The 15,553-nt window shown below is 31.6% G+C and overlaps 1 protein-coding gene across 1 annotated transcript; it reads right to left on the bottom strand.

Annotated features, from left to right (window-relative positions):
* Window positions 1-4,764: 4,764 nt before the first annotated feature.
* LOC111003027 (E3 ubiquitin-protein ligase siah2) lies at window positions 4,765-15,186 on the bottom strand. The gene is made up of 7 exons (XM_022273374.2): window positions 15,010-15,186; window positions 12,712-12,878; window positions 11,040-11,208; window positions 9,770-9,970; window positions 7,510-7,615; window positions 6,447-6,571; window positions 4,765-5,915 (listed from the first exon to the last, which is right to left on the bottom strand). Exons 1-7 carry the CDS (start codon window positions 15,038-15,040, stop codon window positions 5,827-5,829), a joined length of 888 nt encoding a protein of 295 aa, XP_022129066.2. The 5' UTR covers window positions 15,041-15,186; the 3' UTR covers window positions 4,765-5,826.
* Between the last annotated feature and the right edge of the window lie 367 nt (window positions 15,187-15,553).

Here is a 15,553-nt window from a genome sequence, read left to right as displayed (position 1 = left end):
AACCTTCTTTATCCAACATATGCCACCTTTCCTGTCTAAACCATGCCGTTTCCTCAAGATGTTCTTTTTCTCCAAATGAGCGAGTCTTAAATTCTCAAATAGATAGAAAATGGGATATTAGAATCATACCCATGCTAACAAATAGCAGTAATTTTAATCCACATAAGCCCGATATAGTTTATTAATTACATATTAATTTTAAAGGGCTCTTTTGCGGATAGCCTTGTACATTTCCACAATATTATTAGGATGAATAATTGGAATGTATTATAATTGAAATTCTAAACTTACGGAACTAAACCTTAAATTTGCTAAAATTTATTTGTGCCAATAACTTCTCACTCAAGGGGCAGACAGAGATATCTATCTGGTGTAGATCTGTCTTAACGATTCAAAAATCGTACCTTTAATGTATAACCTAGTGAACGATACGTCAAACATTCGTTTTACAAATAACAAATTTTACTCGTTGTATAAAAAATATATATTTTTATTTATTTCATAGCTCGCACGACCTTTAAAGTATAGAATCTAAATTATTATTTATTCAAAGACAGACACTTGGTTTCTATTTGTCCATTAAATCTTCTAGGCGCAATTGTGGCACGAACCGAGACAGTAAATATTTGCATGTCGAAGTTTATTAATGAGAATTAATTATACAGTTCTCTGTGGGAGTCGTCGCTTAATTTTTAAAACTAAATTTTATTTAAGTGTATACAACGCTCTGTTACGCCTCCACATAAAATTTTGATACGATACACGAGATCAATAATGCCTCTGCCATACAACAAACAGTTTAAAACGGTTACTAAATAACCTATATACGGGGTTTATTATTAAAATTTGTCAAGATAGTTGATATCATTTATTATTAATAAATAGAGTCCTATATTCATAAAAAAAATTTAAAAGACGCAATAAAGGCACCCGGTAAATCGCATAACACGATATGAACGGATAAAATTCTCATTTTCCTCGTAAAATAGGACTAAAACGGCGCGCAATCTCGTTCCAAAATAAAAACAATAAAAGAATTCAACTCATAATCCTCAGTAATAACGGATGGATTAAAACTTTGAACGGACGAAAATGCTTAAGCCGAGAAGTTTCCATTTGCAACTCTAGACACAATCAGGGGTTGAATCCAAATTTAAATCATTTGATGATGGGAAATTATGTTGCGATTAAAATGTTTAATATTATTCTGTACCCATTCGAAAACACAAATTTCATAATTTCTGCTGATAAGTAAAATCATATTAATCAAGTGATTATTATGATTATCGTTATCCTATCATTAACCTAGAAATAATTGAGTCACTATTTCTAGGTTAATTATCAGGATAAGGGTATTGTTAAATGCCGCTAATTCCTGGATAGATTAACAGGGATAGCTTTCCACCATTATCAGTTGGTATTCCACGTGTTTCCTTCTTCAGTTTGGGCTTCTCGTTTCGAGTGAATGGAGTTGACTGGCATCAGACGCAATGTCCGCTAATGATCATCGTCACCTATCTATTTCACTGACAGCTCGCTTGCAGTACGCAGTCCAAGCAAAAGCACTTATACAAAGACTGCCTTCATTGTCAGTCTCCTCTCCGAATACAGCATTGATAATGCGAGTGCTTCTATAATAAAGTCGTATTTAAAAGAATGATAATATATATTAAAAATTGAATATAATAGTTTTACATGAAAATCCCACAAATTGATTTTGTAAATTTAATGTATCTATTTCTACATTGTGGTGATTATTTCCGCTATAATGTTATTTATATATCGTAACGATAAACTAAAGTATTGCAGTGTTAGAGTGATTTTAATTAAACAGAAGGAATGAACCGAGAAAAGCTTCATTTCCTAACGTCTTAAAAAGCAATATTTCTACAATATGTCTGCGGCTGTAGGTGAACAATGATAAGGCACATAACAGTCTTCATACACAATGTACGTATGAGAAAAATATTTATACCGAAATAAGCTTTATTACACAGGCACAAATTTCATTTATGAATGTATAGGAGTACAACTCTACTTGTGAATGATAAACGCCTGACACAGTTTTTGCTAACAATAACGTCGCTAGTCGTTTTGTAAGGATATTTTTCTTGAACTTTCTTTAGATTTGAATAAGCTTTTGTGTCACATGTGTGTATGAAATAAAGGAGGTCCCTGTTCTTTTTACTATTCATTTGATACTATATGGCTTTGCCCTAATACGATTTTTTACTTAGCCTTTTTTCGTATTTCCCTCGCTTTAAAAATCTTCGTTCAGCCATCTTCGTATTTTGCGCTTGGCGACATATTTTGCAATTTATTGTTATTTATAGAGATTTAGAAAACATACAAACAATAATACTAATATCCAGCAAGTAAAATAGAGTCGCGCGGATGTCGTTTAAATTTTTTTCTCACTAAAACTATATACGCAAACTTTGTCCAACCCGGAACAATTTCGTCCGAAAAAATATCGAAACAACAACATTACTTCATAAAAGATTGCTCCTTGTGCTAAAATATTTATAACAAAATGACTTCCGTATAAATTCACACAATATTTTAGTTTCAGCGTAAAACAATCTTAAATCATAACGCATAGTCGTTGATAAGAGTGATACAAACTTTCGAATTAGTATTAGAATTTACATTAAAAAAGCTAATGTATTCATTGAGTTGGTAAAATTTTACGCCACGTGCAAAAAGTCATTAAAACTTTTCTGTACTGCTACAGTGCTGTTTATGAATAAACTTTATATAAAGGTTTAACAAATCCGAAACTTATCGCATCGGAGAGCTGTAGGGACTCACTACATCCCTAGGAAATACAATATTCGATTTCTACATTTCACTGAGCACATATTTACAGATTAATGATATATATATATATGTATAACTTTAATATGTAAACTTTTAACTTGTTAAATTACGGTGATTTTAAAATATCCTGTAACGGTTTCAATCATTTATTTTAATCTATTTGGAAAGAAGTTCTTATTAACTTGAATTAAATAATAAATGTTGAAATACAAAAAGCTTTTGGGGCTTAAGAAATAATTGTTAGCAATATAACACAATAGTAATAATAATATATTTTTTTATTTCAGACTAAAACAATATAGTACGAAGTTTTAGTTACAGTTAGTTGCAATTCGATCTTAGTTGCTATAGTAATATTGGACAGTAAACAAAAAACTCTATTATTGGTAAATGTTCAAAGAACTTTTTTACTTTTTACAAAAAAGGTATTTCTTTAACATGAGTAACTTAATATAAACGATCATGATACAAGGCATCCTATTTTTTTGGTACTATAAGAGTTATTTCCTTGATAATGATTTATAATATATATAATAATATGATATGATAATGGGTGTTGCGCAGTACGCGAAACGTCAGAAATTATTAAAGATATTATATAAAAAATAATACTAATAAAACGGTAATTAAGTTATATGATATTAAGACATTCTAATTAAGAAATAAAATAAATATTATGACAAAATAGCTACCCAAACAGAGATAATTTTCTGGTATTTGTCATATATTATATGGCTATAATATTATTATAGTATCAAATGCTGATGTATGTAATCCCTGAAGCAGTAAAACAAAACAAACTTTCGATAAAAAGTCAAAGTTTTGCATCAGATTGTTTCCTTACTTTGAATTTTTTTACAGAACTTTGACCATAGCAGTTAATTTATAATTTTTCGTGTGTCATTTTTATTATTCCTTCTGACATTTTACGCTGTGAAAGTGAACCATAACTAATTCTATAAACTTTGAATCGCGTTTTAAACTAAGTTTATGGAATTTGATTCTTTTATAATCTTTCTTCAAGATCTAAGATATTTTCTAAATATAAGTAGTATTTACTCATTTTCGTACTGTTAAAAGGATTGCTACAATTTGGTCCTCACCTCGTAGATATTTTAACCCGTTTTAATCCTGTACAACTGAATATGCTTTTAAATAAAAGGCATTATTTTGTATTGTTCTTTTTTACAGTGTTCACGCAGGGTCGGAGTACATAGATACACCGAGCCATAACGCTTTACCATCGTGCACTTGTTTTTCACATTTACCTTTGTTTGTGACGTAATTATATCTAACAATACAACATTGCCGAGCGATGACGCGGATTTTTTTTAGCAAACAATAAAAGACACGGCATCTTCACTGGCAACGTCGCACAACAACTGGCAACGTTGCCCGCTGTTCCCATTCGTGTACTCAAACATGTTCAAATTTTGCTAGATGAACGCATGTTATGCTTGACTTATTTACTAGGGAGATTCAGACCCACAAATGTTATCAGAACCGACCGACGACTAGGCGATCGATCCAGACTTCTGCTATCACGTCTCACCAGTTTGTAAATTGACAATTGGTTATTTTTAGTTCATGGAGAATGGGATTTTGGTTCATTTTGCACTTCAATTTAAAGAAAACACTTTTTTAATGGATTGAAGTTATTTATTATTCTAAACTAATAATTATTTAAACATAATTTTAAATTTATCCGAAATTTCGCGTGCGTGGTCACGGTGACTGAAGGCAAGGGTGTTCAATATCAAAAAAGTATCACAGCTGTAGAAAATTTTGTATTATCTGTATTTATTTCCCCGGCGACCGGGTGAAAAAAGTGTTTACTTCAATTTAACGGCAAAATTCTCCTTCAACCTCATCGATTGCCTTATTATTTTCGGTTCACTGCACGAATTATCTTGTTACTTAATTGACGGTAAATAAATAAAACACTTATGAAATCTACGTTTATTCACTAAAATAACATTTATACCCTGAAGTTTAAGAGCTACAACTAATTAACTTTTACTTTGTATCAAAATATTAATTAATTTTAAACAATCTCCTCGTCTGATATTCAATATGCCAATGATAAACCAAATTACTTGTATTCAACTTTAATTAACTTGATAAATAATAGTTATATGAAGCTTGTATTTTCCGATATAAGTAAGACAACCTATGATTAACTAGTATTTTTATTATATCATCTACGGCCAGGCAGGATATTCAGGCTCAGTAGCTTAGTAAAAAATACATATGGCACGACCGGTGTCCATGCAGTAGGTATGACTAATCATACCTACTGCATGGACGACGTACAAGTAATATCGAGATGTTTTGATAACATTTAATGAAAAATATTATAATTAGTTACCTCAGAAGCAATAAAACCATTTTTTTTTTTAAATTCAGAAACCATACAATATTTTTGCTTTAATAGTAATAATAGTGTTATGAACATGCATTTTTTACTTGTACTAGTATTTTATCCTGCCATTACATTATAACATAAACCCAACGAACAATATTCGTACTATGTATGCAATATATTAAAATATGTGACAATAAACAATGAAGAGACTATTATGAACCATTTTTATTTTGTTAATAAATTATTAATCTCTCATGTTTCACTTGTATTAAAACGTTTAAATATATGTGATAATTTCATTTTAATCCCATTATACTGAAATCGATTTGAAATATAATACTTTCATAAAAACTAACAATATCAAGACATAAGAAATGTAGAATACAACTTCACTTATATTAAACCCTTCTGCAAAAAATAAATTACTCAAGTGCACTCTTTCAACTCTTTCGTCCTTGTCTGACAAATTGTATTTACGCGGTGATGAAAGGAGACAGATTTTTTATTTTTATGACTAAATGGGAAGGGACTAAACTTTCCATTTCTACATGAAATTTAAAACACGTATACAAAGCGAGTACACGCCAATCAGGAATGCATAGTTAATACACACAAAATATGAAATCCGTATAAATCTCAATCTATTCTTCTTCTTTATAATCGCTGTTAAGCAATATTAGGCTCTCACTTCCTGTGCGCGTTTCCAAAAGGGGCAAGTTTTCCACTTCACCTGAAATAGATTCCAAAAATAGAACTCTTAAATATAAATATAGTAGTGGGTAGTTAGTGTCTCTTGACATTCGATACCAAATTTGTTTTCTATAATGTTTGCACGAATTTTAATTAATGGTACTTTTACTTGCTATTTCTTAGAAAGCATTTTTTTCACCATTACTTTTAGAAGCTGTTGATTGTTTTTATTTGTTCTTTCCATGTTTTTACTACGTTCCTACTCTCAAAGTCTCTATTGATAAATATTGCGCATTTAGCTTTGTTTGGTTTTAGGTACCTGGTCTTCGATGTAGTAAAATCATATACGAAATTGTATGTTTTATAAGAATAAACTTCTTCAAACCTATCTACAAAGTACTTTTTTATCAGCAATTTTTATCTTAATTGTGATTCATTTCTCTATGAAGATTTATTAATAATACTAAATAGTAAACCTGTCATTAAGCCTTTTTGATTTAGTTTGTATGCTTCGGTGAATTATAAGTCTTAACAAACAGGACATATTGGTTAACATTTACATTCAACTCACCGATTCGAACTGTGAAATTAATTGATTCACTTTCGTCCAGCATGGAAAAAATATTTTCAATAGGAATGAAGACGTTTTGCGTATGCTCCAGAAAATCAGCGTCCTTTTCGCATTTACAAGGACGTCTACAAAAAATATAAATATATTTATACAATAAATAATTGATTTAGGAATATTACACAGCAACAAAATAAATTTATCATTAAATGGCATTACAAGTGCAAAAAGGGTCAACAGAAACTAGCTTGTATATTAATTGAAAGGTTTATATTGATCTTTGATATCATGCGATGTCTGTTATTTAAACTAGTTAATAATATAATATTAACAAGTAATAAATATACAGCGATGGTGAATAAAAAACTATAGTGAGAATTAATGATTACATATAAATATTTATATTATTGTGTTAGTTGTGTTCTCAACTAACTACAAAATGCAACCATCGTGTTACACAAAACTTAAGTAGGCAGACGCATTCCATCAATTATCACCTTCTGTGCTGAAAATAATATTTCACCAGAAATCGAAACTAGTATCGCACTAACGAACCAAGTGGAAAATACCGAACCTTATGTTGCGAGTTTATTAACAGTCGTTTATCGCTAACTACTTGCAACGAAATTCTATGATAATAGTTATTTAAGCCTAATTAATAGAGTGATCTTATTTAAATATATTTTTTTTTAAGTATGTTAAGTGATGATGGACTCAATGCAATGGAGCTCGCGAGTGCGTTGGCGGCCTTTTGTGTGTGAGTTAGTACGCTCTTTTCTTGAAGGACCCTAAACAGCTGGTTCCACATAGTGGTGGTATCCGGCAATATCTGCCTTAAGAAATGCTTAGCCCTCTATATTACTAAATATAATCCTTGTCGACTTATCGCGATTAACCCGAAATAATCTGGCCTTTATCCAAATCCTTAGACGTCTCTAAGGAAATGATTCCGAATTCTAAGAAAGTTTGATAAGATATCTCTTACAAAGGGCGGTTAAGCCATTTGGTTTTTCGCCGAAACCTGGTAAATTTTTAATATTTTGCTGCATTTTTGGGGTTTCCATACCTATACACGATCCTCTTGCTTGGAACATTAGGCAGAAATATGTCGACCTCAAAATAGAATTTCTCTGCTTGGTCGTCATTTACTAGAACTGTCCACATCATTCTTCCTGAAAAAATGTTTTATATTACAGTTTACCCTGAAGAGGGAAGGTAATACATTTATTCTCGCGACGGATGACCCATAAGTACAATTGCGCAGAGTAGAAAGTTGCCAGTATTTGATAAAATAATTTTAATTATTCCTGACTGAGCCTAGTATTAATGTCAAAATGAAGGGAAAAATTTATGTTGAACGTGATACTCCGATGTACCTGGCTATGAGATTGATATAAAAAAGAGTGTGTGTAAACTCATTTTACACACTACTACATCTCAATAGAGAATATGTAAATATCAAGCGATGTATTTTCCTCATACCAGGATCTTCATCAAGGAGAATGATTGCAAGGTCAGATTTTTAACCAATTAATATTGACGATAGTTGAAATTACTTTGAAAGTATTTTAATTAAGAACCTTTAAGGTCTTTGTAACAGTAAGGGTACTACAATGTTTGTTGATTGGATATTAAAAATATTATCCCTAATAAGCTTTATCACAGAAATCATAATAATTATTATGATAGAATAATAAAATCCTGATTATTACGTGGCTCTAAGAGTGGAGTGTGTGGGTGTAACTAATTGACTACACCAATAATTTTGCAATGAAATATACCTACATCTTATATGTTTATTATTTAAAACACTAATACTTTTTAAACAAAAGTCTAAATCCAGTCCCAAGAGCTGATAGACATTTTAATATAAATTTGATAATGATCAAAAATACATATTAGAAATCGACATACAAACTGTAATGTAGAAAAGGATGTAATTTTTACCTTCTATTCAGCCGAGTGTAAGCAGAGCAAAATAAAATAAATGTTCATGAATAAATTTCATATGTACCGGATACACTCGAGTATCACTCGATTGAGAAAGATTCCATGTATTGATTAATTCAATCACTTCACATTCTGACTGAGCATTCTAGTTCATATTATTTAGGACTAGAATTTAATAGTTACATTATAACTTTATTAGGTATATATTAAAAAGAAAGATCTCTTGTCGCGGTGTTTGTGGTTAAACTCCTCTGAAACGGCTTGACCGATTCTCATGAAATTTTGTGTGCATATTGGGTATGCCTGAGAATCGGACAATTTTTCGTCATCCTAAATGTTAAGGGTAGCCCACTCCTAAATATATTATTTTTATTTTTAGATAATTTTTTATTTATTTATCAACTGTATCAAAAGCATTAAAAATACATACAACCCTAAATTTTCAAACCTCTAAATTTTTTAAAAATTTAAATAAAATAGCTAGCAGTGCTTAGAGGCCGTTCAAGTATTATATAAGCAGATTTACTGCAATTTACCTCCGCCTACTCTTGTGCTGACAAAAAATAAACAAAGCTCTCAAAAATAATAGTACATACACGTAATATTTTTTTTAGGAGTTCTTGAAAATGCATCTCGTTTTCAAGTATAGCTATTGTACGGTTATATGTGTAAAAAACATATGTGCAATTCACACATGGTAGAAGTGAAACCTTCAAAAACATTTTTTTTATTATTAATCATATATAAATTAATCATTTTCCATTATCTAAATGTGTGTGTTCTTTTAAAACAGTATATTTTAATGATAAATTTTAATTTATAAGTTTAATATAAATTTTTAATTTGGGAAAAACTAAAACATCGAAAGTTTGAAATTCGATCAAATGAAAAAGCGGCAGTAAAGAGAGGCTGTATAATGCCTGCTATCTCATTTTCTCCCACGTTAAATCATATGATGAATTGATGTTTCTGTCTTTCTTTACCGCTGCATCCGGTTTGAAATCACGACGATTCGAAAGAAGTTTATCTATCTCATTTTCTCCCACGTTAAATCATATGATATATATCATATGATATCATATGTTTCTGTCTCTTTTTACTGTCGCTTTTTCGTTGCATCCGGTTTGAAATCACAACGATTCTAAAGAAGTTTCACTTCAAAAAGTAATTACTGTTGACATATAATCACCAAATGAGATAGAATCCCCCCCCCCTCTATAGTAAACGGCCCCTCAGTGCCACCACAGTGTTATTTATAAACATTTAAAAAACTATTTACAAAACATGAATGTCTCTATAGGATAATAGTATAATGAGCAATTACGTGTGAATATTGTGACATAAGTTAATTTTAATTACTCATAACACATACATACCGCCTTTTTTGTCATATATTTGATAAACATTAAAAATCCTCTCGTAGCATTTAAGTAGGAAGTAGTTTAGGACTGGCTCTGTCCGTTTTCCATTCCATTTATCGTTGACTGTGATGAAAGGTAGATCAGTAACCTTCGCCTTATGTTCAGCAAAACAGTGGTCCATCCATTCTCCAGCTCTACCTTCCCACATGCACTCACCTATGAGGAATAAAGTGTTTCATTTAGGCCATAAAAGAAAATCATAAATATCTGTTAAGAATCCGGAATAATGTATTTAACTCAGATATGATATTTATTTCGTATTTTATTTAGCAAACTCTCTCGACTTTTGGCGTACTTAACAGAGGTCATGGTCAATAAACGTTTTATTTCGTTTTTAAAATGTTTTACATCTTCGTTGATTTAGATACAAAACATGACATAGATATCTGATCACACATCTGGTCAGCATAAATTAAACTATAATTTACTTTTAATCTCATAAATACTAAATCTATCTAGTACTCTTTTGTCGTTTACTGTAAAATGACGTTTGCGCTGCGATGAAAATAGACAGCGGTACGTTAATCAGAACGGTGGAGGATAACTTAGTCTTTTTTACCCTTCAAATTTGACTAACGTTAGGAAGAGAGATATAAGTGTTTTGAAGTTATACTTCTTTTGGCGCGATGGAGAAAAATGATAAGAGAGAATTTTTACGATGCGCGCGCACACCAACACCTAAATTCGACATCATAAAGTTAGGTCTAGGTGGCATGGAAATCGATAACTAGGTTCAAGTTGTATATGCTAGCATATTTTTATATTTAGAACACGTGTTTTGTAACAGTACAATTAAACGGTGTGATAAAAAAATATTATTTTGGTGTTTTTAAAGCAATTTCATACACGACAGTGATAGTATTTACTAATAATTTATTTATTTAAATAAAATCTTTTTGATTTATTTGAATATTTATCGTTAATCGTTTTTCACTATTGCATTTTGGATATTTTTTTCCATACGCCAAAGAAGTATAACTGCTAACGCGTGTACCTTATGTACACGCGTTAGAAGTTAAACACACCCTGTTTGAAAATAGTGTAAGTAAGGTTAAAATTTCAGAAATTTTCAAGACGTTCGATTTCGCCTCCAGTCAACTTGAAATACTTATTCTTTATGCCAGGTACGCCAAATACAATAAATATTATAAGCCACATAAGTTTTTACCACATCTTAAGTTATTCAACAGTTATGTATCCATAATCCATAATGGTCGTCACTTACCATAAACTCTAGCCATAAAACATTTTATGATCCGATATTGACAATGTGCAATATGCTTCTCGAGTAACGAGAGATTTGCGTGCTTAGGACATCCCTCGTTGGTGCACGGGAACATCATTTTATTTGCTAATGACTCTAAAATCTGAGGTCGGATCAGCGCGAACTCTTTCTAAAAGAAAAATAATATTAAATATCTTCACTTCTTATATAAACAGGTAAGATTTGATTATTTGCATTGGCTCGTCATTGAATTCAAAATGTTTTCACCATTAGGGTTCCACATTTTCTCTAATGGAAAAAGGCTATATTGAAAAACGTTAGAAAAACTTCCATAATAACTATAAACAATAGAACAAAGTTACGTACATTGATAGACAATTCAGGACTAAAAAACCTAAAAAAAAAACTTACCAAATATCTTTTAGAATATTCATTTACTAAAAACTTATCAAACTAGGGCATTTATGAGACAAAACAAAATCGTTGGGCGTGTGAAATATTTATCAAATAAATGCTATTTACATATTTATACAAGTTAAGCATCCAACGATTTTATCAATTCCTTACTGGGATAAGGGTCTACTTTCATTTTCCAATTAGTCTTCTTTCTTTCATTGACGGAATTCTTAAATTTCTTTTTTTCATTGAAGGAATTGCAATTCCGCACAGAGTGTGGGATTCACTCTAAAGCCCTACACTTTAAACCCCTCCCACCAAAAACGTCACAGCTGGGAAACTTGGGCTCACGTAAGCATTCTACCAAGAGACCCCGTGACTGACTGCTGCAGCAATCATCTTCCTTACAAGTCACAAGGGCTGCAATTTCTTGAACCCAACACGTGATTCGCCGGCTTGTTCTCGCACGCACAAACAACGCAATGTGGTGCTTCATCACATCAGACAGAGTTCTGACCCACTTTTCCGCACATATTGCTACGGTCCACAGTAGATGAGCAAGACGTCCGTGTGAGCTCTAATGCAAAACATTTATTGCAGCGCAAGGAGACGCTTTTAAATGAACTATCTCCACCAAATTTCATACAATTATGCACTCTCTTTCCAGAATTTTTTTTGCTGTTACGACGGGGTATTGTACAGGCACACTTCTTGTTCTGAATCCCCCCCCACCCTTTTTATTTCTTTACACCTTAATAACTCTTCTGCGCAGTTTGCCCTATTCGACAATGTAGAAATTTCATACTCGGCAGTAACTGCGTCGTCAAGGCCTTTACCCTAGACTAGTAGACGGCGCAACTTTTAATTTACTGGCGAGTAAAACTTCTAGATAATTGTTTGACATCACTCGCTGTCGCTTTCATTTCCGTTACATACTTTGGTTTTCTGTTTTCTGATTTTAAATTAACCACGACAATCCTTTCGGATAGTCGTAATCAGAAAAAACTTCACATATGTCACATACGTCGCAGCGTTGCCACGGTGAAAAATAGAAAAAACCCACCCTTAATAACTTGCATAGTAAAAACCTTTTCATAAAACAAAAAACAAATGACACTACAATCTCTAGGATAAGATCCCTGTATCTGTGCCGTGATAATATTATCATAATGAGGAAGTTTCTGACGTCATTCGTACACAACGTAACTCGAGTCGAACTTGAGAACTTCTAGGCTGACTATGAGGCTTGTTACAGAGTAAAGGTAACCATACTAACCTTGCAAACATGACATTGGTAGCTCTTCTCATAGCAGAGCCCACATATACTATGTCCATCCACACATAGATATATTGGAGGCTTCATATATTTGTTACATTTTGTACACGTTAGGTCCTTTATTAAACTCTCGTAGTGTTCTGTTTCTAGGAGCGTACTTAGAACCACTGTAAAAAAATATTAATATTTTTATTTATTTATATACTTACTTTAATTTTAAAAACGTATTTCGCTACAATATAATCATTTACATGAAAGAAATCCTCTCAAACATTTAAACGCAAAACACACAATGTCTTTAACGTTCAGTTTATACCGTATTGTACCTTAACAGAAGGCAACAAAGTCGATATTGTCATATTGACTCGTAAAAATCCGTCCTTTGTTAAGTTAATCCCCGTATAACATATAACATAAGAAACCTTACAGTAACCCTGGTTATAATGGTAACTGAAGATGGCAAACATAACTTGTATGATCAATAATACATGTCATAATGATGAGTAATTTCGAAAAACTATTAATTGTTTAGTATTGCTTAATTTACAGGAAAAGCCTTATAGTTGCGTTGGTACTCTTAAATGCGAAATTATAAATTTTTATTGGTGTATGCCGTGATTTGAACGCAGGACCTTAGCATATGACGTAATTGGACTTAAAAAACCGAAGAAAACAACAGAGGTATACAATTTACATATTCTATTTCACTTCTAACATAGATTTGAATGATTGGTATTATTCAAAAGTTTTATGGAATATTCACTAATTATTTATTTTAAGTTTAGTGTAGTGTACTTTAAAAAAAGGTATTAATAATTTAATTATATTATTATAAGTGATTCATGCGTGACAATGTATATCACAGATTTAGATAAAATTACAAGTTCAACCAAAATTATACCAATTATGACACAATTAAATTCCTTTATTCATATATTTTATTATAAAATTATTGTCGCTACACTTCACATGTATTAGAAACACGAAACAAATTCTGATCGCGCTAGCTGAAAAGCAAATCTACGACTCGTATGAAATATCAGAGGTATTCCGGAAATCTTTATAAGCCTTAAATTAACATTATAACTGTCTCAATGCTTTGTATACAACGAGCAAAATTGACTACTATCACTGTTTTCCCCTATAACTTAAGTAAAAACATTGTTCTCTATGACTTGCGACTCCTTCTCCTCTCCAGTTGTGCTTAGATTCAGGAGTTCTTATTTTTTATTATGGTATTAACTATTGAACTATGCTAGATATACTAGTATATTGTATTTTTATAGGGCGGTGATCTGATCTTCCTGCGGAGATCAACCGTCCTAGGAAGGCTTCTAGAATCCGTTTTTGTTGTGTATAGAATATGTCTTTTCCATATTTGTTTTGTTGGCGGTTTTAAGTTATTTTGATAGGTTTCTTGCGTGTGTGTTACTTTTATGAAGTATGTGAGCATACCAAAGTTACTTATAATATGAATAGCAATATTAAAATATCATATTAGCTTTATTTACGAGCGTTTAATATTAAATTTCACAGTGTTAGCTCTGCGTGATAACACTGTTCACCTATACTGCATGTATATACATTAAATTACAGTGTATATCCGTTAAAAAAAGTTATTTTAAATTCAAAGAGATAATTAGTGCATTATACCCGTATGTAAAATGGTGATAATTTGTCACGTTTATTTGTTAAATCTTACATTTAGAAAAATGACAGCGATAATACATCTAATAGCTATTTGACGATAGTCACATGTCTATATTGAAAGTCGACCACAGCCTAGTTGAAAAATGTACAATAATCTGCGGTAAATACCAATTCACTGTAAGTGGAATCCAGTTTTGACTGGTTCCAAGGCACGTTTTGACTCAATAAGGGTACAAAGTTAATAATGTAAAGTACATGTGGCTTAAAATATGTTGTCATTTCCTTTTAATACGTATTTATACTTAACCAGAAAGCATTGCTCATTTTTTTTTAAGTATTTATAAATCAATATTTGAAACCTGCTTGCTATTACTGCAAGTTTTGACTTATATAAAAAAACACTAAAACGAAACACTAGAACCTATTTCGACCCACTTCTCTCGTTATGAGAGATATTAAAACGTACAAGCTACGCGCAACACCTAAAATCATTCATATTTAGTGCAACTAAATCAGGGCAGGCTATGATAGCATTCTTAAACATTATTGACTATTGCGACACACATATTATGTTAATACTATAGTAGTCACTTAAACACAATATTTTGTTCTCAACTCATCACTGATTACACAACACAAAATACTAACATTTTCTTCCGGATGCGGAAGACTCGGACATTTTAACACAACGTATCAATACCACATTAAGTATACACAATACTGTTCACCGTGTGATTAACTCCTAATCTATACATTTTCAGTGATAACGTGTGATCGCGATTGTACTGTTTGTTGGCGACAGAATCGTCGGCAGTCTATATTTAATGCGGCAAGGTCGCGTACTAGCTTCGAGTGGACTGACCAACTGTGCCAGTCCGTTCAATCTTGTTTGTCTAGAACTATGCGCGACATGCCAGATCCATTTATATCATGTATTTTATAGGGAAAACTATAATGCTTATAAAATGTCATTTACTGCTTTACATGACAATTCAGTCAAGTAATCCTGAGGGCATTCGAACATGGGGTAGACCTTAATTATGATTTTTAGATTCAATGACCCGCTTTCTGTGTTTTTAATCCGAAGTAATTATTTAAACCCAGGTTCATTTCGGTATTAATTTATTAGATGTTCCTCGCGTTGTGCACTGCAATGTTTCATGAACAATGTTTCTCATTAAAAACGTCTTAA

Source organism: Pieris rapae, chromosome 4 (assembly GCF_905147795.1).
Source record: "Pieris rapae chromosome 4, ilPieRapa1.1, whole genome shotgun sequence".
Lineage (NCBI taxonomy): Eukaryota > Metazoa > Arthropoda > Insecta > Lepidoptera > Pieridae > Pieris > Pieris rapae.
Note: the sequence above shows the minus strand (reverse complement) of the source record. Positions and strands in the feature narration are given on the sequence as shown.